The following is a 23,695-nucleotide window of genomic DNA, read 5'->3' as shown; positions in this document are numbered from 1 at the left end:
ACATTCCAGCTGCTCTTCATGCTCTTTGGTCTTGGGCTTCTCAGCCATCATTTTGCAAGAAGACATCAAATATCGTCCCAACAGAAATAACACTCTGCCACATGCCAGACTTGTCTTTTCGAATGACTTTGTCTTCAAAGTATCTGAACATGACCTTTCAGGGTCATTAGAATGCACTATCCTCATGTATTCTAATCTTTAGGTACCGGTATGTAGACATGGCAAAATCCAGCTTATGGTCCTTATGGTCCAAAAAATTTAAAATACAAATAAACAGCTTTTGGAAAAAAAGATTATGCTGTCACTAATGAGGGTAACATGAGTTAACTAGAGCAAATGTTCCGCCCCAGGAAGGATGATTCTTTGGTCAAAATAATCGTGGTATGAAATTCAAATACTTCGGCTTTGCCGAAATAATTAGTATAGGGTCATAAACAAAAATCTAGAGGCAAATAAGGTCCCTGGTTGCCTAACTGACGACCACCAGAGTCATCAGGCTCTGGTGGCAGAGCTGGTTCTGTCCAGAGATGGTTCCGTCCTCTGTATCGTGTAAAGGTCAGGACACACGAAAACCTTATATAGTCTGAGCAGACCTCTAGACTGACATCATACACAACACAAAGAATATTGCCATGCATGCCTATCAACACTGATTCGCGCAGGCGCCCTTACAGGAATTAGTTTGCACCGCTCACTTCGCACGGGTGAGATTTTTTTATGAATTCTAAATGAATGACTGATTTTGTCTGGAGGGCCAAATTGTCATGTGAAGCTTGACCAATCCTCAATTCTGGACGTACGGGACATGACACGGACACGGGACTCCTTGGAAGACTATGGGACAGACTGTACGGGACAGACAAAGCCACTCCTTGGAAGTGGCTTTCACCGCTTCAAAACTTTGGTTTCATGCGCTGTCGCCTCACAGCTAGAAGGTCTCGGGTTCGATTCCCGCCAGGGGACGCTGTGGGCGCTGGGGGAGAAAATAAAAGAACTGGTTGGAATAACGTGTTCCTTCCACGCGCTACGTCCCAACCAGGGAAATCCCCCCCGTCAGGTGAAAAGAAGCAACTTGGACTCCTCATGCATAGAAGGAAGCATGAGGTCAGTCCGTTGTCTCCCCAGGCGTGGCAGAGGAAGAGCAGAGCCCAGGATTATAGCTTAGGTAATTGGCACTGGGTGAAAAAATGGGTTCCAAAATCGTGGGATAAAAATGAGTGAAAATCAGTGATTCAGATTAGAAATCAGCAAGGATTCCTTTTATTACATGACAAGTGGCAACCATACCAGGTGTAACAATGAAATCGTTTTTGGAATTTCCCTGTTTAAGTCATGTAAGGATTAAAAAAAAGAAAATACAATTGCACACAAGGAAGTACATTTTACTCACAAAAAAATATATATACAGGTATATATACTGTATATATTTCCTCAAGCGTGTTCTGGAAAATGGGAATTAGGCTTTTCCAGGACTCTCAACGGACTAGAACAGCAATACACACAACCTTCTACAAGAAAACCAATCCTCTAAATGGCAAAAGCCTGTGAACATGCGTGCCAAGCTCCATCAGACACAGCTGATATAGCACTAAACACACTAAAGACATGTTTCATAGAGCAGTGAAGTCATGACGTGACTCGCTCATCCCCCGGTTCATGGAAGTAATTTCTCTATGGAGAATAACATTGGGTCATCTTAAAATCGTCTCATATAAGCATTGTGGTCCAAAAATAAACAAACGGTTTGTCATTCACTCATATTTGATAAAAGCCTGTTTCTAGAGAAAAATGTAACTAATTCGGCGACAGTAACATTAGCGTTTTCTCACCATCAGTTGATTCTTCATATCCATATGAGTCAAACCGCTGAGATCATTTATGTTTGGAACACAGTTCTTGTATGACGCGATATGAAAAAAAGTCTATGGGAATTCAGAAGGGGGGGGGGGGGGGACGTGAACCAGGTAGGATGGGTAAATGATGTCAGACTTCACTGCTCTATTGTCACCCACTATACTCCTCTAAAAAGCATCGGAGATGGTAAAAGCCATTTCCTGAATTGGTGAGAATAGTGTTAAGTGTTTGCACGCTTTTGAAGGCCAACGCGTTATTCAGGTCCACCATGAGTTCCCACTACAGATTTACAGTGGAATTTGTCATTAGGGTTTGAATAAATTAAAAGAAAAAGTGAACAAAGGGTTCATGATATTCACACATTTTGCTAAACAAGATCATCTCGAGAATCACCAATCTTCTTAGGATCTTTCTAACAACACACAATAATATACACAGAACGGCTTCAAAGTCCACGGTTGTGATTATTATTGGGCATAGATTATGTTGTAGAACAGTGGTTCCCAAAGTGGGTTCCATTCTGAATTGAATACTTTTTTTTATTTTTTCCTTTTTTTGTGTTATCCTTTTAGCTTTAATGTCTTACAGTACCTCGTATTCAATCAATCAATCTGGGTTCCTTGAAAGTGAGAGGTGTACAAATGGAACTCTCAAATAGTTTATGGGGGTTCTTGATATCAAAACGTTTTGAGAACCACTGTCCAAAATGTGAAACTCTCCTCGGTTTATATTAACACGGTTCTATTGTGGAAATAGCAGAGCTACATGCTCACAACGCCTGGCGTTGCGAGGCGTTGTAAGCATGTAGATCAGCTATTTTCACAATTTCTGCCTCTAATATTTGACCAATGTTACATTTTCAACATTTTTTTAAAGTCTTTAAATTGTCAGTTTAGAAATGTGCAGATACCCTCTATATGTTTAAACTGTATGTTCGTTTGTTTACTGTGGAGTGAGAAAACAATGTTAAGCTAATCATCTGGGGACCCACCAAAACAGTTTGAGGGACCTGGGGGTCCCGACCCACAGGTTGAGAACCCCTGCCTTACAGAGCTTTTAGGACAACAAACTCTTGACACCTCCTCCTCCTGACTGATGATGTTTGTGGCCTGGGGAAGGTAGAGAGTGATTCAGTCCGTCTTCGTGGCATGTCTCTAAAGACTTGTGTGCAGCTGCTAGCGGTCAGGCCTCTGGAGGAGGAAGACTTTGGCCTGGTTGTCTCCGGAGGCGGTGACGGCCATCGACGCTTCCCTGCGGATCCATGTGAGACATGATTCAACATTTTGATTTGACTTTCACAAAACCAATACCAAATACATGGGTGAAATTCTTGACAGAATAGATGTGAATTGGGCCGCTCCACTTGCCATCGTTCAGAGCATAGAAAAGCATAATCTAGATCAGGTCCACAGAGAACAGCCAGGAAGTGGGAGACAAGGTAAAAGAACAAGCGTTCGTATTGGCAACGAGCTGGGTTGAAAATTGGGGCGAACGGGAACGTCCGAAGCGGTAAAAGAGTTATATGTCAGCACTCTGACATATCACCATTCCGACCACCTAAACCTAACCTTTTTGCCAGACCCAGGGGGTCGGCCTACATAAGGCTTTGTCGGTCTGTCGGTCTGTCTGTCGGTCGGTCCCTCTTTTCCTCAGTGTGCCTGTGTTTGCCTCTGACTGCTCATCTGCCCCTCCCTTCCCTTGCTCGGCTGATTGCCTTGAGTGCCGTCACCTGTACGGGACCAGCTGAGTTGAGTTGGCTGACGAGCTGCTGAGACTATAAATTCCTGTGTGTTCATGTGTTAGTTCAGTGCTGCAAAACATTTGCCCCACAGCCATACTAGTGAAAACAGCCCATCTACAAGCTCACAAACATTTCCAGCTGCTCAGCCTATAAAATCCTGTGTGTTCATGTGTTAGTTCAGTGCCATACTAGTCAAAACAGCCGATCTACAAGCTCACTACGCTTTGTTGCTGAGACTATAAAATCCTGTGTGTTCATGTGTTAGTTCAGTGCCATACTAGTGAAAACAGCCGATCTACAAGCTCACTACGCTTTGTTGCTGAGACTATAAAATCCTGTGTGTTCATGTGTTAGTTCAGTGCCATACTAGTTTTCATTGCGGGTCTGGCACAACCAGGTGACCTGGTCTAGTTTTAAAACACACCTGTTTTAAAAAAGTTATGGACATTTGTATATTCCTTGAGCTTTTGGGCTTGTGGGTCCCCGGCAACTTTGAATATTCCATTTGTTTGGGTCAGCCCTAATGCTAACCTGGTGAAATGCTAACCTGCCGACGCTGGTGAATGCTAACCTGGTGAAATGCTAACCTGCCGACGCTGGTGAATGATAACCTGGTGAAATGCTAACCTGTCGATGCTGGTGAATGCTAACCTGGTGTGTCGGAATGGAAAACCATTACCCCTATTAAGACCTGGAACCACTTTAACCATTATTTTATGCTTTTTTTAATAAACTGTATCTTTTTAAAAGCGAACATCTGTAACTCAAATATTTGCTTCTGGGTGGTCCCTGGAACAACATATTTTGAGATAGGGGTCTGCGGCCAAATACATGTAATTTTGGGGGCCCTTGACATATAAAAGTTTGAGAACCACTGATTCAGAAGGAGGATTAAAAAACACATTTTAGAATCAGGTCAAAAATATTTAAAGACTTGCAAAGATTTGCATGATTTTTCAAAAATGGCAGATCTACAAGCTCACAGCGCGGCACTCGTGCCGCATTGAAGCAGGGACCCCCTCTACATATTGTATAAATGTGTGATGGAGATTCTCATTGATTTCATAGTTAGATTCATATACTTGTTTGACAGCACTGTCATCAGTCTATGTTGGATTCGTGTTTTTAGTTAACTTGACCTACATGATCTACACCAAACCTATTTGCCAAAAATAGCCGATCTACAAGCTCTCAACGCCTCGCGCTGCGAGTAGATCTGCTACTATGTTTGGCTAAAGTTCTCCTCAGAATAGGGATGCGAAGGTTCAGTTGTTAATTTAAAAGAATGATCCTATCACAAATATTATGTGGCCCCCTGTAGTAACTCTGAGGACCCCCTAGGGGTCCTGGACCCCCTGTTGAAGACCCCTGACTTAAAGTAAAATAAAAGAACGGTTAAATTAATATTGCGTAATAATGGATTCCCGGTCTTAATGGGTTAAATTAATGGCTACCGCAGTGCAGCCAAAGTGTAGCGGCTAAGGCCGTGTACCTGTTGAGGGTGAAGTCTAGGATCTAAGGCTGTGTACCTGTTGAGGGTGAAGTCTAGGATCTCAGCCGTGTGGCCGTGAAACTCGGACACCATGTTGCCTGAGCGTGCGTCCCACAGGCGCAGTGCTCCGTCCAGACTGCAGGTGGCCACCACAGAGGAAGACTCCTCCCACTGCATGCGCACGATGGGAGCCTGGACCAGACAAGACAGACAGACAAATGAACACGTACACAGAGCAGTTAGAATAGCCTACGCACATGGAAATATGCACGTCAAACACATATACACAACTGATGTGGCCAGGGGTGCCGCGCTGCGAGTTTGTAGATCTGCTATTTTTTTTTAAATCATGAACATTTGTGCAAGTCTTTGAATGTTTCAAATCCTTCTAAGGTTTTTTGAAAAACCTATGTTTCTATGTCAGTGGTGCTCAAACCTTTTCAGCAGCAAAATGATATGTATTTGGCCACGGACCCCCATCTCAAAATATTTAGTTCCAGGGACCCCCAGAAGAAAATTTGCTGTTCTGCCGACGATGTTTTGATGCGCTGATGACTACGGACTGGACCTGTCAGTCAAAGTGAGTAACTACGTCATCGTAATGCGTTGTCTATGGAGAACTCCCAGATTCTCTCCTGGGAGAGTCTGGCTGTTGCAAGGCTAATGTTCGTCTACCTCCGCACCTCCTTGGCAAAACCGGAAAACCCGCTTGTTTGGTCGGAAAATAACAAAAACTGTTATCAGTGGACAGTTGAAAGCTTACTATACTTAGTGGACAGAGTCTGGGCCCCCATACGCTTAAAATACATTTCTAGGGCGAAATGAAAAAGAATCCACCTGACGGAGATACTCTTCCTGGTTGAAGACTGTTTTTACGAAACAGCGCTTCCAAAATCAGAGCTGAATAACACCCAATGAGACAAATGCTCCGTTAATGCGTCCTCTGACCTGCGCGGCAGCAGTGAAATGGAGTCTCCATTTGGTGGAATATTTTTCATTTCGCCCTAGAAATGTATTTTAAGCGTGTGGGGGCCCAGACTGCGTCTACTAAGTAGAGTAAGCTTTCAACTGTCCACTGATACCTTTGGTTTGGTGAGGGGCGAAACATTTTTGGCTATTTTCGGACCAGACGGCTGTGTTTCCCGGTTTTGCCAAGGAGGTGTGGAGGTAGACGAACATAGCGTTAGGGAGAACTCCACTAACGCCATGGACGAGAGCTAACCCAACACCAGAGTCTACATCTGTGCATGGATGTGCTAGTTTATGTTGTATTAAACATACTCTACCATACAGAGTGGTTAAAATAACATTCTTTAAAATAAGTCCAGGATTGCAGCTTTGCACTAGGGTTGTTTCTTACCGTGTGTTGGCACTTGTTTCTCAGGGTCTGTGTGGAGAGGTCGTACACAGCCAGGGTCCCATCCAAGAAGGCCACAGCGACCAGGGGGAAGCTGCTCGAGAGAGGGGACGAAGACAGATGAGGTTCAATCCATTAAATATTGAACATGACTGAATATCCACACACCCAAATGCAGGAAGCAACAGCATGTTGAAGCTATGCAAGTAGTGATATACTAGATGTCTCTGCTGTCGGGTCGAAACCTCCTAACTACAAAATGTTCATTTTCAGGAAAATGAGCTCAAGTAGAGTTAGGTTTTGACCGACGGACTTTTTACTACTTTCCATTGGTTCAATATTATTTTAACCAACACTCAGATGTAAAGGGTGTTCAATAGCCCTGATTTATGCAAAAAAAAAAAAGATTTTTTGGCCAGACAGTGACGATATGACAAATGTACTTGAGTGCATTCAACATCACATAATATGCTTTGCACCAAAGATGATTGTTAAATATAGTAAATACAAATAAAAGCCTCTCTGTAGTACTCACACGCTGCAGAACCCCACTGATTCCACAGAATTGGTTTGTTCCTCGTCTTTAGAGGACTTGGCTTTTCCTCCTTCCACTGAGAAGGTTCCAAGAACCTTGAAAAGAATAAACAAAATAAAGATATCGGTAAGTGCATGCGTACACTAGGGCATTCACCAAATACTTGAATATTAGAATATTCAAATATCAAAGTCACTATTCGACGTTGTTCACCGAAGTCGAATATTCGCTTATTTTTATTTTTTTATGGTTTTCTCTTATATATAGTTTATAAAGCTTGGCTAGATAGGAAGTCATAAGAATGAGTTGTCAATGCCACTGGTGGATGAATTTGTTCTCAAACTTTTTTAGGCTGTGACCCCCAAAATAAACATATTTGAACTGGGGACCCCCACCCTGACAAGCACTTGGAATTGTAGGTTTTACATTTAATGTGACTCGGTTCCGCAGATAAATATTGTGAAAATAGCCAATCTACGCATGTAGATCGGCTATTTTCACAATGTTCGCATCGCCTCTTGCTTACTTAATATTTGACAGTTTGGCCAGTCCTGTTGAATATTCGACTATTCGAATACTTTGAGGTTGAATAATTAGAATGCTAAAAATCACTATTTGTGAATGCCCTAGCGTACACAGACACAATTTTAAACACTGCAACATTTGAAGAATATATTTTACTATGCAACTTTACCTTATTGTCAATACGTTCAAAATTGAGCAACCATGTTAACCTATATCCCACAAAACAAAAAAACACCCTTAAGTTGTTTGTGCAAGGTTTTCAAAATACAAGTACATGAAAGCATTTCCAGCCAAACACCAGGCACTTATCTTCCTAACAGTGATTTTGTAGATGTCGGCTACGTACTCTCAAGGATCTCCATCACCTGTGCGAACCCCATTTCCTCTCCATTGTTTGTAAAGGCAAGCCGCTGCCTTACCTTTCCTGTGACGGTGTTGATGAGCTTCGCTGAGCCATCCACTGAGCCCGTCATCACCAGAGAGCCGTCCTTGTTGCATGCCATGCACGTCAGCACCCCCTTGTGGCCATCCTGACCTGTTGCAGGAGATGTATTTGTGGCACGCTATTAGGGGTGGGTGTTTGTGTATCAAATGAGAGATTTGGTAGAGATACTTTGGTGAACAAAAAAGAAAATCATCTTGGGGGGACAATGGCCTAGTGGTTGAGGCGCATACCACATAATAGGCTCTAATGCAGCCTGACTGTGACTATGTTCGATTCCCGAATCCAGCGACCTTTGCTGCATATCATTCCCCGTCTCTCTCCATTCCCTGTCACTCTACAGACACTGTACTATCCAATAAAGGCAGAAAATACCCTAAAAAATCTAAAACAATAATAATGAATAAACAACAAAAGCTTGAATTTTAATATGGCAATAAAGGAGTAGTTCTCCCCCAAATGAAATTTTTCTATTATTTAAGTCATGCTGTGGAGACTTGAGTTCAATACATTTACCCCCCTTGATTCTGACCCAGTCCCCATCCAGAGCCTTGTATTTGGGTCCCCATTCAGAATCAATGGGGGTAAATTTACTATAATCAAATCTCTGTCTTAATTAAGAATGCGACAAATACCAAAAAATATTATTGAACTCAAGTCTCCATGGAGTAATCATTAGGAAAAAAATATATTTTGGAGGGTGAACTACTTCTTTAAATCATGTGTGAACTGTGAAGCAGTAAATTATCTTTCCGCTACAATCATTTTTAGCAATAAAGGTAACAATGAGAAGTGCTTAGCAGAGGAGAACAATTTATTATCTTCAAATTCAACATCTCCTGCTCTCTTTAGTCTGGACAGAACACAGTGACAGAGGAGTTTGTTATATAGCGTGCTTGTGGGATATTTTCTTTCATTGCACATCCCTTGTGAGCTCGGCTTGCTTACTATCAGCAGTTTGTTCTCGATCAGTCCATTGTGTTTGGAATGACGATTATCACTGTACCTGAGAAGACACAATCTAAAGATATGGCAGACGTTGCAGCTCTGTGCACTCCTTTCTGCAATGAACTCCCCTTTGGCACATATTATGTTATGCTTTAACTATTGAAAAAAATAGCAGCTCTACAAGCTTGTAGATCTGCTATTTTTGAAAAATCGTGAACATTCGAATTCTGACCCGATTTTTGACCCAATTCTATAAGTGTCTCTTGAATCCTTCTAAGTTTTTTTGAAAAACCTATGCTTCTATGTCAGCAATCTGGCCAGCCATCGTCAAAGAAAAGGTCCTTTTCAGTTAAATGGAGCTCAGTTAGTCTGTTCTTGAGAGACTACTAAGTCAGTGGTTCTCAAACCTTTTCAAGTGAAGGACCCCCAAAATTATATGTATTTGGCCACGGACCCCCATCTCAAAATATTTAGTTCCAGGGAGGGACCACCCAGAAGCAACATTTGAGTTACAAACGCTTGCTTTAAAAATACATATTCAAAGATTTTCACAACTTAAAAAAAAAAAAATAGTAGATCTACAAGCTCGCAGCGTGGCACTCGGTGAGCTTGTATATCTACTATGTTTTCGATAGTTAATGTATTCAATAATTCTAGGCCTAAATGGGTTAATAACCATGCAGTGTCATACATTGGTTTTCAACTCACCCTTGATGACGTGGATAGCGTTGCCCTGTTTGAGGTCCCACAGTCGTATCGACCCGTCTTCATAACCCACTACAGCTCTTTTACCTGGTGACAAGCACGACGGCCATGTTAAAGGAGCTATAGTCAACTTTTTCTTGTAAAACGGATGCTATTTTTTTTTTTTTTTTAATCAAAAATATTTTATGAAAAAATATGCTTCATATATATGTTTCTGTTCAAAAATTTCCACAAAAAGCGTAAAATAATGATAAAATAATAATTTTGGCCATTGTCAGGCTGACACTTTGTTTACATCCTATCAATCCATATAAAAGAATAGACTAGGATGTAAACTTCGCACTTAGAACAACGGACTCACAACGGACTCACTCGCTAGCTTTCGCCGTGGACTGAAGACTCACCTTTTCAGACTCCACCTAAACCCTTAGCACTACAGAAAAATCAATGACCATACATGAAGCTACTAGTTAGCATTTGTTTTTTAGGTTTTAAAAAACTTGGGTGCCTATCCCGAACTAGTTCGGCTTTTAAAAACGGTTGTGGGTGGTGTTTTCTATGGCCATTGGGCGCCCTCTAGTGGTGAAAAGGTGGCATTGAAAGCGTTAACTGTGACATTTAAAATGCTTAACCACTTAAACCAGGGGTCTTGACCTTTCACTCTGTACTTGGTCTGCTCTTTTTCCCCTCTACACCAAACCTATTTGCCGAAAATAGCCGATCTCAACGCCTCGCAGTTGTAGATCTGCTATTTTTGGTTTAAGTTCTCCTCAGAATAGGGATGCGAGGGTTCAAGTAAAGAAATAAGTGTTAAATTGAGCAGTAATTACATTTTTACCTATCATCATTTTATAATGGACTATTTACTTTTGGTGGGGCATGACCTTTGGGCAAGTAGAACATGACCTGTACTTGACCTTAGTCAATCCTTATAAATGCATTTGCAATTAAATACAAACGTTACTTTTCAGGCTTCCAATTGAAATATAGCAAAACAATTATTCAGGATTCCAAAAATAGCAGACGCGATGCGTTTTGAGCTTGTAGATTGGCTATTTTTGCTATGTTTATTTTTGCTATGTTTGACTTTATAATTATGCATTGTGGCCCTCTGGTGTGAAAATATAGTGGCCCCTCTCCATCATCAAAGTTGCCCACTCCTGGTTTAGATGGTTAAACAGGACAGCGATTGTCTTCTTTGGTTCCTCACCGTCGGGGAGGATCTTGCCGCTGGAGGCCTGGCACCCAGGACCCTGGAAGGTTTTGCAGTCGCCAGACGGGATCTTCCACATCCACACGTTGCCGTCTGTGGTTCCCGCTAACAGCACGGGTGCACAGGGATGCCACTCCAACCACTGGGCCAAGGCACATGAGGGGCAACAATTATGTACACAAAGTATTAGGGGTGTAGCTATACATTTTTAACAACGATACGATACGCATCACGATACATGGTTGACGATACGATACATGGACGATATTGGTTCATTCATGGTGATACGATACGATTCGATTCACTGATTTAAAATCGATATAGTAACTATTTAGCAAGGAAATGTAATCTCAATAGTGCAGTTTTTTTAAGTGAAAATCTATTATTATGGATATAAAAAAGTAAACACTGTGATTATCTAGCAAATACATGGACATTATACTTCAACAAAAATGGACCAACCCCCACCTTGACATGAACACAGAGATTACACACATTTATCGATAGACCAAGAGTAGCTATATGGAATGGATATTCCTCTTTTTAATTTAAAAAATATTTTTAATTAAAAAAAAAAATTATTTGCATTGCAAAACGATTATCTGCATTTTAAACAATACCGATATGATACAAAGCCAAAACTGTAGGATATATGCTTGTGCATATCGATATAGTAGATCTTTTTTTTTTTTATTCAGTTACTATATCGTTGGTGGTGGGGGTAATTTGAATCCCTGTAACTCACAAAGAGTATTTGGTCTGGTTGAGCCATCAGACCCCTTCATAATCCATTAATCGGTTGATTATTGTTTCAATTAACAATCTATGCATAACTTGAGGCCATGAAATAATAATTTACCCAGCAGTCAAAATCCTAACATTCACATTTTGGTGAATTTGTGAGAGAATTTGCTGAGATTTCCAGAGTTCCCTGTCCTGAGCAACTTCCTCCACTCCTTCCGGGAGTATACCGAGGCGTTCCCAGGCCAGTGTGGAGATATAATCCTTCCATCTGGTCTTTGGTCTGCCACGGGGTCTCCCAGTGGGACGTGCATAGACCTTCCTAGGAAGACACTCGGGAGGCATCCGTACAAGATGCCTGAACCACCTAAGCTGACTCCTTTCCCAGTGTAGGAGCAGCGGTTCTACTCCAAGTCTCTCTCGGGGGACTGAACTTCTCACCCTATCTCTAAGGGAGATACCAGCCACCCGTCTGAGGAAATGTAATTGACATAGACAGTGGTGGTTGGGGTAGAGGTGATAGACACACATAGAGTTCTTAGAACTTCTTACCTCCAGGTCTCCGACTTCGAAGGACCAAATCTCGACTTTGGTCTCCACCTTCCACACTTTGATCTCGCCACTCATGTCACCTGACGCCACCATAGAGGAGTCATGGCTGAACGAGGCACACGTCACTGAGTCTTTGTGTCCTGTGGATACACATACAAACACAGTAAATCCATACCTTATGAAGTTTTTAAGTATACCAACCTGTTGCACATAGAACACACTGTGAAGTTGTTTATGAAAAGTTAAAGTACAGTAGCTACTACGGGAAAATAATGCCATTGGCGTATACAATATACCAAACTTTATGCACATTTACAGTTGAGGAAGTACAAGTCTGCTTTTTTCACCACCTGGCGCTGTATATTTTTGTATAAATTCATCAAAAATGCCAGCCACAGTATAAGCTCATGGCGATGTTTCATGAGGTCATTGACTGTTGAGCTTTAGTGAACCATGACTAGACAATTGGATATAGGCCTAACTATTCTCTGACTGGCCTATTTTGGCTGTGTGGTCGTGTTGTTCTGCCGCAATGACAACCCTTAATATAACGCAGTCTAGACTTAAGACATTATTAGCCTCAAAGACGAGATGAACAGTGCAGTTGGACATTGTATGGTACTTATTAGGGGTGTAACGATATAGTAACTGAATCTAAAAATCAATTTAACTTTGCAATGATCTACTATTATATTGTTTGCAAAAGCAAAAATACCACTTTGGCTTGGTATCGTATCGTGATTGTATGGAAACTAAGCATTTGTGCCTTGTATTTGGCAATTTTAAGAGGGAAATTAAAAAGAGGGGTCTAATTACCTTTCCATTCCATATAGCTACTCTTGGTCTATCGATAGATGTGTGTAAATCTCTGTGTCCATGTCAAGGTGGGTTTGTCCTAGCCTGATAAATCAGTCCGCACATTACCACCCCGTTGGTGGGTGGTGTGTAGTGTGGACTGACCCCGGAGATTAAATATTTCATTTCGTCTCGCCAGAAGAGCGGGCGAATTGAATGGGCCAATCAGGGTTGTATGCTTGGGGCACGTGGTTTGGCATCTGGTGGATTCCCAAGGCTGGTCCGGTCCCAGCCCCCCCCCAGCCCCATCCTTTCAGAACTCTTCTGCCCACGTGAGAGTCCCTAGTGGACTCTGATTGGTGCTCTTCTGCCCACGTGAGTCGCTAGTGGACTCTGATTGGTCCGTGAAGACTTTCATGGCGGAGTCAGCCGGACGCCCGCTCGACTCGAATTCTTTTAATAAACTATAGTACTATACAATAGTGTAGTTTCATTACAATAACGTAAACATGCAATCATATAATATGTTATGAGAAATAACGTATTTTTGCATTGTCACGCCACGACGCCGTCGGGGGCTCTAAGCGTGTGTGTGTGTGTGTGTGTGTGTGTGTGATGTCAATAGGCTTTAGCCCGCCCCCCCAGAAGTAGAATGTCTCCTCGAAGGATCAGACTCTTTCCCTAAACGCAGTGAAACGTAGTGTGAAGAGTCTGACGCTTGCAGTCAGGCAAGGTTTGTCCATATATGTTGAAATATTATGTCCATATATTTGCTAGATAATCACAGCATTTACTTCCATAATAATAGATTTTTTACACGTTTTAGAAAGATTTAATTTCTTTGCTAAATAGTTACTATATCGATTTTAAATCGTTGAATCGTATTGTATCGTCATGAATGAACCAAAATCGTCCATGTATTGTAATGTTAACCTCTAGAGGTTCGCGGCACTACGCGCCGCTCACATCTACGCCCCCTCGCCTCGTTGTTAACGTGAAAAGCTCATATGGCTTTGGGGGGGGGGGAACTATTGTGGCGGAACTATTGTGCCACAGCACGTTTCCGGTCGGACATATTTGACGGCCGGACGCACTTCCGGTTAAGAACAGTATCCCCTGGACTGGGCGGACGGCGTCTGGCCGAAACGCAAGCTTGTCCCTGTTCCGGTCTCCCCCAAGCCCCCTGTGATTGGCTGAACCGGACGTAGGGAGCGCTCGGTTGTAGTCACTTGGACCGCGCGAGGTGCACCAAAACCCAATTATCATTGCGTTTATCGTGCGCTTGCCCAGGCCGTAATAACGATTGCATTCACCACGGCTTCGTAAGCCTGCGGCGCTCGGGGGCGAAGAGCAGGACCAAGGTCCGCTGGCCTTCGCGCCGCTTGCAATGTCGTGGACAATAACTGACATCTAACCATAAAACGAGCGCTCCCTTCATAGACAAGCTTGCGAATAGCTTCCTCGCGGGCGGACGTTATAGCCAATTGGAGTGCTGGATTGTAACCGTGACAATAGCTGCTTGCAGGCTTGTTATATGTGCTGGTGTAGGGTTACAGATCCATGGGCTGGGCGGACGTTAAGATCCCCTGGACTGGGCGGACGTTATAGCCAATTGGAGTGCTGGATTTGGTCCTACCTACCAAACAAAAACCGCTGGCTGCAGTTCTTAAATGTATATATAGATGTATCGTGATGCGTATCGTATCGCTGCTAGTACTCATCCTTCTGTTGCTAAGCTCACATCGAGTATTTACACATTCAAGGTACTAAAGGAAGTGAGCTGCGTCAACATGGCAGAAAGGCTAATGTTATATGATTACATCTACGTCTACGTTGGACACTCACCTGTGCACTCAAACAGAACCTCTCCATTGCTCACTTTCCAGACGTAGGCCTTGTCGTCCTCGCCGCCTGTGATGGCCATGGTGTTGGTGACCGGGTCCAAGCTCACACAGAACACAGAGCCTGCAGGGGAAGGGTGTGCCAATACATTAAGTCAGGGGGGTCCGTGACCCCTAGAGGGGTCCCCGAAAATGTTGGAAAAATAATAATAATAATACATATACATATATATACATATATATATATATATATATATATATATATATATATTGTTTATGTCTTTAAAGGAGCTATAGTCAACTTTTTCTTGAATAACGGATGCTAAAACAAAAATAATGTTTCAAAAATATTTTATAAAAGAATAAGCTTCATATATGTGTTTCTATTCAAAAATGACCACAAAAAGCGTAAAATAATGATAGAATAATAATTTTGGCCATTGTCAGACCGACACTTTGTTTACATTCTAGTCTATAGACTAGGATGTAAACAAAGTGTCGGCCCTACAATGAAAAAGTTGACTATAGCTCCTTTAAATATTAGAAAAAAACATATTTGATTCTGTCTCTTTTGAATAGCTTGTAGACATGATTATTGTGCAATTTGTTGCAGATTGTTAGTGATAGATTGATAGTATTTACATTGGTTCCTAGTTAATAAGGTATGTTTATAAATGGCAGTGGTACGGCCACTTGTACATGCATGTTTAAAATAAAAGCATGAATATATGAATCTATTATTTTCATAGCATAGTATTGAATGCACAAATAACAATGATATAACACCCCCACTCTACGAGATAGGGGGTCCCTGCTCAATCTCCCCATCAGTTTGGGGGTCCCTGGCCTAAAAACGTTGAAGACCCCTGCATTAAGTTAATAACAACCATAATGGAGCGATGAGAAGACTCCAAACTCAGGCACTGCACAGTAGCTGTAAGAAATGCTTTTATTTAAAAATGTTTAACCAGCTCCGAAGATGCAAATCGGAGATTGTCCAGTAGTTCAGTTTGTATTCATTTATGTGTTGAATTAAAACACATTCCCTTATTTCTATGTGGAAAACTGTCTTAAATCATCCTTTTTCAGACAACTTCACCAGCCACCATCAAACATATAATTTTCCGAATGTCTGTCTGAGTGAGTGAGTGAGTGAGTGAGTGAGTGAGTGAGTGAGTGAGTGAGTGAGTGAGTGAGTGTGTGTGTCTGTCTGTCTGTCTGTCTGTCTGTCTGTCTGTCTGTCTGTCTGTCTGTCTGTCTGTCTGTCTGTCTGTCTGTCTGTCTGTCTGTCTGTCTGTCTGTCTGTCTGTCTGTCTGTCTGTCTGTCTGTCTGTCTGTCTGTCTGAAACAGCGTTTCTCCTCAGTGGCTGGAGCAATTGATCTGAAATCGCATCACCATTAGCATATGAACACACCTGACATAACTGTGAAGCCCGTTTGTCACTTTCACAAATCATATGCTGTATATTAGCGTTTTTATGGTGTATCTACTATCTATTCTGCATCTAGCATGAGGCATATCTATTCTGCATCTAGCATGAGGCAACATGTTTAACCAGCTCTGTGTGTGTGTGTGTGTGTGTGTGTGTGTGTGTGTGTGTGTGTGTGTGTGTGTGTGTGTGTGTGTGTGTGTGTGTGTGTGTGTGTGTGTGTGTGTGCGCGTTTGTGCGTGCGTGCGCGCGCGCGGGCGGGCGGACGGACGGACAGTATCTCTGTAGCCATTAAACGAAACGGGTATTTCTTACATTGATGCTCCTACATATTATCATGCAAGCACCAGTTAAAGTTACTTTCCATCCCTCATATACTGTGTGCACAGTGCACATCCCATAACCCACACACTGCACATCATTTCGGAGCTCATATCTTTGAACGGGTAAGGGCTAGTGTATATAATCGGTGGTCACTGCTGCAAACACACAACTGTTTGGTCTTGGGGAGAATGTTGATAACCATGTCTCCTCCGAATCACCAAGCGGCATCTTATCACCTGACAGTGAGGGCACAAAGCCAAGGGTGCAGAGGAACACGCTATCCCTCCCGCGTCCACGCTTTTCCCAATGACCCCTAAGCGCAACCGTGGGGGCGCAGGGGGCTGCAAGGGAAAGGAGCGCTTGTTTTCGTTGATGACTACGGAGGCGCGCCGTCTCAGGCGACCATGAGCCACGTGAGACACCGCCAAGCGAGCGGTACTGAGCGAGTCGCCTTGTCGAGCGTTGCGACGGTCGCATGAGCCGACTCAGCGCCGTTACTGAGTTGTGTGCTGTTATGGACAGCAGGGACATGCTGGGCCCCTGATTCAGCCCGGGAAAAAGAGTTGTAGAGGCCCTCATTGTGCGCTATAGAGAGAGAGAGATTTGCCATTTCAGATCATGACAAGTGACAAGCCAGTGGGCCAATTACATGAGTTATATTTCGTCACTTTTGGGTGGAAACCTTGTATGTCCAAAAATGTTTGTTTTGTATCGACAAGCACACAACGCCTCGTTGTGTGCTTGTAGATCTGCTGTTTTCACTACTTTTGTGCGACGGCCTTGTATGATGAAGCAGAGCTTTGCTTTGCGAAAGAATTTACAAATTTGAAACTTGGAGATACAAGGTTTCTGCCCGACAGTGACGATTTACTTTGTTGGCCGCCCAGCCCCCAAAATGGAACGAAGGACGACGTTTTATATCGTATTTTCTTCCTAATGGCCGGCCTGGACCGGCCGTTCGGGAGTTGTCCCGCTTTTCCCAACGGTCAGCACGTCCCTGACGGACAGAATAGTACATCTTCGTCCCCCTGACTTTCGGCACCTTCGTCGCGTGGTCCAAGTGAACACAGCGAATCGCTCCCTACCTCCTTTCCCACCACGGGCCCCCACCGTTGCATTCAGGGTCCCTGGGAAACGCCAGGTCGCATCACTCCCTGTTCCGCTGCCCGCTTAACCCATTTAGGCCTAGAATTATTGACTGCTTTAACCAGTGAAAAACAGCAGATATACAAGCTCACAGCGCGGCACCAAGTGCCGCGCTGCGAGCTTGTAGATATGCTATTTTTGAAAAAAAGTCATGAAAATGTGTGCAAATCTTTGAATATTATGTATTTTCAAAGCGAACGTTTGTAACTCAAATTTTGCTTCATGGGTGGTCCCTGGAACTAGATATTTTGAAATGGGGGTCCGTGGCCAAATAAATATCATTTTGGGGGTCTTTCACATGTAAAGGTTTGAGAACCACTGACATAATAGTCTCTCAAGAACAGACTAACTGAGCTCCAGTTAAGTGAAAAGGACCTTTTCTTTGACGATGGCTGGCCAGATTGCTGACATAGAAACACAGGTATTTTCCAAAAATCTTAGAAGGATTCAAAAGACACTTATAGAATCGGGTCAAAATTCTAATTTTCATGATTTTTCTAAAATAGCAGATCTACAAGCTCGCAGCGCGACACTCAGTTAGAGGTCTTCACGGGTCCAAAAAAGCGAACCGAAATCGAAAAGTACTGTCACATTTTGACCGATTCCGACTGGGTCCGAAATAATAATCAATTGACAAAACCAAACCCGAGTGGCCCCGTAACCATTACCGCCGATTCCGACCCGTTCCGAGTTGTATTCTTTTTTTAAGGACCCGTACCCTAATTGTACCGTTGAAATTTGTCCCGAAATCCGATTATTTCCATGATTCCGAGACCCGACACAGACACATCCCTTCAAAAAAGCGCATAGGAAATAAGTCTGACTACAACAGAACAGCCAGGCTAAATAAACAAATTAGCGCAGCAACAGCCGCGCTAATATGCGTGCGTGCGTAGGCCTATGCATAAAGGTTTTCTTTGTAAATAGATGTGGACTGGAGGAATAAATGAAACTGACCTTTTTTTTCATGATCATGGCTACATAGAGACAAGTCGCTACTAGCCTGATTTCAGACCAGCGCAGTCCACTCAGAGGGTGGGCGGGTCTATTGGCTGGAGCCAGGCAAAGTCGCTAGCCTACAGCACTAACTGATCCTAGGTCAGCCTGAATCGAATTGCTTTTTCTCCGCCAGTCCGCCTCCCCCAATCTCCGGCGGGCTTGAGTGAAGTGAATGCAGCTGGCTGCAGGAGCGCACGCAGCCACGCACGCACACACACAGCCGCCGCACACAAAAAAACACACAGTGAATGATAGAATACTGTATTAACAGTTTGCAAAATTGCAACAAATAAAAAATAAAATACAAACAGTACAATCATTACGGGTCCTCTCGGGTCCACTCGGGTAATACACATGATGATTACAGTCCCGGTTCCGAGGTGTTCCGAGGGAAATGCGTCCGTTTCCAACCCGGGTCCATTTGATTATGATAAAACACTGACCGAACCCGTTACGGGTCTCTCGGGTCCTCGGGTAATTTCGGGATCGGGGCCCCCGTGAAGACCTCTACACTCAGTGCCGCGCTGTGAGCTTGTATATCTGCTATTTTTTTTGATATTTAAAGCATAAAATATTGCGTCATAATGTGTTAGGCCTAAATGGGCCTAAATGGGTTAGAGGACAACTTTGTTTTTTTACAACAAGGGTTCATATTTTAGATTGTAATTAGAGAAAAGAAAAAGTGAGTGTTAAAATGTTTTCATTTGCTTCGTTCTATTGTTTTATCACGTTTACCATGCTAAAATGTGGGGCATGTGTACGCATGGGGGCATGCATACAAGTGGCTAAATATGTCTTTTTAGACACAATAAGCCAGCAGTTTTTTATTGCTATTTACAGTAACACTTCTAGCCCCCATAAGTCACATCCAACCATGAAAGGTTACGTTGTATCTTGGGAATGGGCTTATTCTGTGTAAAATGACATATTTAGCCACTTGTACGCATGCCCCCAACCACTGAAATAAGGATCTCTAAAACAATAGAGAGAAGTAAATGAAATAATTTTAACACTCATCTTTTATATTCTTTAATTACAATCTAAAATATGAACCCTTGTTGTAAAAAACTAAAGTTGTCCTTTAACAGGCAGACCTACCGCTAGTGCAGCAGTGATAGAGACACCCTTCCCACATGCAAACATGGCAAATTCTGTTAGTCGGTGTGCACTGTGGAGGAATGGAACCCCAGTCTCCATGGTGGTGGTGGCCGGGCAGGAGCTTTGGAGAGACTGTTACCTGTGTGCTTAGAGAAGGTCAACTCGCTGTGGTCTTCCCCATCTTCCTCCATCTCATCTTCTGTCTCCCAGCATTCGCTGTTGTTGTCGTCGTCGTTCCCGGCCTCTTCAATGTCCACGTCCTCCAAGTTGTCCGCTAAATCATCTGTTGGACACACACGGAGAGACAAGGAGGACAGGTTGATTTTCAGTGAGTGACAACACGGTCATACATATGGCAGTACACAGTTAGGCGCTACAGTGTCGTTTTGTGACAAAATGTTCAGTTGGATGTTATTTCATCCAGGTTTGAGTAGTCAGTGATGTCATTACGTGCGCATCCCGCATCAAAAACTCATTCAAGTCACCCAGGGACTCATTCATGTCATGGTCCTGGGGTCCCGGGGATGCGCCTCCATTGGAGTCCATGTTAAAATAATTTACCGCGTCGCTGTAAAAGAAGAAAAAAGAAATTCCACAGACACCACCATTGTTCATGGGTGAAAGCATCCTACTTTACCCTACGTTAACACAAATAAAATCCACGTAGAAAGTCTTAAACAGGCGATAGAAACGTCAATGTTTTGATTCCACCGACGTCCGACGCCATTTTGCACGCGTAAACTTTATATTGAGGACTCATAAAACTTTTCTAGGACCCATTTGAATGACCATCTGTGGGTCCCGGGACCCATTACATTGAAAACCTAGTAACATCACTGGAGTAGTGTTTCCCTACTCCCCCTTGTGCCCCTTTTATTCTGTCAAAACGTTTTATTATGTCAAAACGTCAGAACTGGAAGGTACTACAAGCCTACCAGATATATTTGGTTCTCTTTTGTACTCTCTCGGATAAATTGAGCTGCAAGTTCTGCAACCCTCTGCTTATTTTAACCAATCTGTTTAGAGAACGTTTACTGGTAAGACACCTCAGGGCGACATGGCCATCTGGCCAGTGATGTATATCCGACCAGTTGCACCAGACCCCTGCATGATAGTCAACAAGGTGATGTCAGAACATGCCCATATATGGGCATTACCAAATATGGGCATTCCCAGATATGCGCTTAATATTGATGACATCGGGACAGGGATCTCCATTTTTGGGGCATAAAACCGATAAGGATGTAATTACTCGTGTGACTCGTGATGACATCGGCGATCTCCATATATGGGCATAAAAGTGACATCAAGCCAGAGCGTGATGTCAGAGCGACAAACCCATTCTGTTAAATTAAGAGTGGTTCCCCTGACATCACTGTGACATCAGAGCATGATGTCAGAGCGACAAACCCATAGAACCACAGTGTCAGGCGTGACAGACAGAGATACTCAGACAAGCTGTGACCGTTTTCATAGTTACAATACCAGTAAGACTCCCTAATCGGGACAAAAAGTTTGTTTTACCAATTATCAAGACATACGGGCAGTTGACAGTTTGCCATGGTTACTCATTGAAGTTGAATCTCCATATATGGAGATAACCTACGCATCACACTAAGTCTGACCTCACCAGCCCATATTTGGGCATGAGCAACTTATGTCTCCATATATGGAGATATGATGACATCACACAGTCCTCAGCCGATGATGTGGCATGATGTCATACAATACACAAACGAGCCCTACAGTATAAAGGGGCAATTCTTGCCAGGAAAGAAGCATTTCTTCGACTCAGACCTTATCGCCAGGGTTGGCTTATAGCAGCTGTCGGTAGATAATGCCGGTCTTATATAAGGGTCATTTGTGTACGGTGTGATGTCATACTGATGTCGAAGTTGAATCTCCATATATGGGGATAACCTACGCATCACACTAAGTCTGACCTCACCAGCCCATATTTGGGCATGAGCAACTTATGTCTCCATATATGGAGATATGATGACATCACACAGTCCTCAGCCGATGATGAGGCGTGATGTCATACAATACACAAACGAGCCCTACAGTATAAAGAGGCAATTCTTGCCAGGAAAGAAGCATTTCTTCGACTCAGACCTTATCGCCAGGGTTGGCTTATAGTAGCTGTCGGTAGATAATGCCGGTCTTATATAAGGGTCATTTGTGTACGGTGTGATGTCATACTGATGTCAGCAGTGTGATGTCATACTGATGCGGAGATATGAGCAGGGCAAAGGTGTGACGTGTGACGTGTGACCGACGGACGGACGGCCGGCCGGTGGAGGTTTTGATACTAAACTGCGACCTGACGGTCGCAATTAATCATCTGCAGTGCCAGTGGTTGGAGCCCGAGGCTTCCCTACACTGGATGGGAGGTAAAGGTAAGTACTTAGTCATAGTTGCATGAACGGTGGAAGTTTAGTCTGTAACTCTAGTCTACAGTATACACACATGAATTTACAGTGTATGGGCAGTGATTAACCTTGGATCAAGACTATAATAGATGTGTTGTATCGAGTAATGTCAGACTCGATAAAAAATACATCTACGATAGCCTTGATTATAAGTTGATTGAACTTTACACTCAGAATTCAACAACAGAAAAAAATAGCATTTCCAGGATGTTGAACTGTGGACTAAAAACAACAACGACAACATACCAGGCCCTGGATCAGTTTCGTCCAGGTCGATCACTTCAATGATCTCTTGGTCTCCGTGTATATTGATTGTATTAGGATCCATAATAACGTTATGGTAAGTTAAGTAACCGATATGTAAACAGGAATAACAATATTACTATGTAACCTTATCTGCCCTCAGCCGAGGTAGCGGGATTACAAATACACCGTCAGTGGAACGAAATGGCGATCTAAAGTCCTGCAGATAGAAACTAGTAGAGACATAAATACGATGGTGCTCCCATTTTTGTTCACATGTGAGGAGGGATGGTGATGGTGACACGGACGCATAGAGATGAGGTCACTGAACGGAGTCCACGCATCCCTGCTCTTGGGTCAGTTCGGCGTTTATCCAGCAGATGGCACTATAGTAAAGAAAGAACCGACTTGCATTTAATCCTCTGAAAGCTGAAACGGTGTTTCTCAAACTTTCACATTTAAAGGAGTAGTTCACCCCCAAAATGACTTTTTTGGAGCGGTGAAAGCGCTCCCAATCGACAGGTATGTCTGTGGCTGGCTGGCTATGTGGCTGGCTGGCTATGTGGCTGGCTGGCTGGCTGGCTGGCTGGGTATGTCCGTAGCATGGCAATACCTTGAGTGGCCACACAAGTTAAAGGAGGGGCGCTGTTGTGCAGGCACAAACACACACACACACACACACACACACACACACACACACACAGATTCACCGCTCCACTTCGAACCGAGGTTTGATTTTTTTCCTATTGATTACTCATGCCATGGAGACTTGAGTTCAATAATACTTTTAGTTTTTTGTCCTAAAACGAAATAATTATTACAATAAATATACCCCCATTGATTCCGGATGGGGACCCAAATCCATTTGGGTACCCATCCGGAATCAATGGGGGTAGGCGTAGGCCTACATTTATTTTTTTCCCTGGGAATCCGACAAATACAAAAAAAATATTATCGAACTCAAGTCTCCATAGCATGAATAATCAAGTTAAAGAATTGTATGGGTCAATTTAGACCTCCTAAAGGAACCCACAGAATCCACTTTAAGAAACACTGGTCTGAAATGTTACATGCAATCTTCATTTGGACCTTAGCTTTGTTTAAACAATTTCCGAGTTCAAGTTTTCAGAGAATAGTTATTTTATCTCTCAATGTCTATCTTCAGCCAATACTGTATGTTGTCAAGCTTATTGTGGTTCTTTTGTGGTTGAACTTGAAGCCTATATTTTGTTAGCCTGGATCCAGCCTGTTTGCTCCGTTCCACATTTTGTATTGTCAATAC

The 23,695-nt window shown here is 43.0% G+C and overlaps 1 protein-coding gene across 1 annotated transcript; it reads right to left on the bottom strand.

The window, feature by feature from the left end:
• Positions 1-606: 606 nt before the first annotated feature.
• Positions 607-22,684, bottom strand: aamp (angio-associated, migratory cell protein). The gene is made up of 11 exons (XM_080720232.1): positions 22,417-22,684; positions 19,878-20,021; positions 14,746-14,865; positions 12,106-12,245; positions 10,810-10,954; positions 9,603-9,686; positions 7,924-8,039; positions 6,980-7,074; positions 6,448-6,538; positions 5,125-5,279; positions 607-3,105 (listed from the first exon to the last, which is right to left on the bottom strand). Exons 1-11 carry the CDS (start codon positions 22,496-22,498, stop codon positions 3,030-3,032), a joined length of 1,248 nt encoding a protein of 415 aa, XP_080576358.1. The 5' UTR covers positions 22,499-22,684; the 3' UTR covers positions 607-3,029.
• Positions 22,685-23,695: the final 1,011 nt, after the last annotated feature.

Source organism: Nannobrachium achirus (genome assembly GCF_963921795.1).
Source record: "Nannobrachium achirus genome assembly, chromosome: 24".
NCBI lineage: Eukaryota > Metazoa > Chordata > Actinopteri > Myctophiformes > Myctophidae > Nannobrachium > Nannobrachium achirus.
The sequence above is the reverse complement of the archived record's forward strand: the minus strand, read 5'-3'. Positions and strand labels throughout refer to the sequence as shown.

Coding starts and splice junctions, on each gene's coding strand:
- aamp (XM_080720232.1), bottom strand. CDS start 22,498: ATGGATCCTAATACAATCAATATACACGGAGACCAAGAGATCATTGAA. Junction 20,022..22,416: donor CGAAACTGATCCAGGGCCTG/GTATGTTGTCGT, acceptor TGTGTCCAACAG/ATGATTTAGCGGACAACTTG. Junction 14,866..19,877: donor GACCTTCTCTAAGCACACAG/GTAACAGTCTCT, acceptor CTTCCCCTGCAG/GCTCTGTGTTCTGTGTGAGC.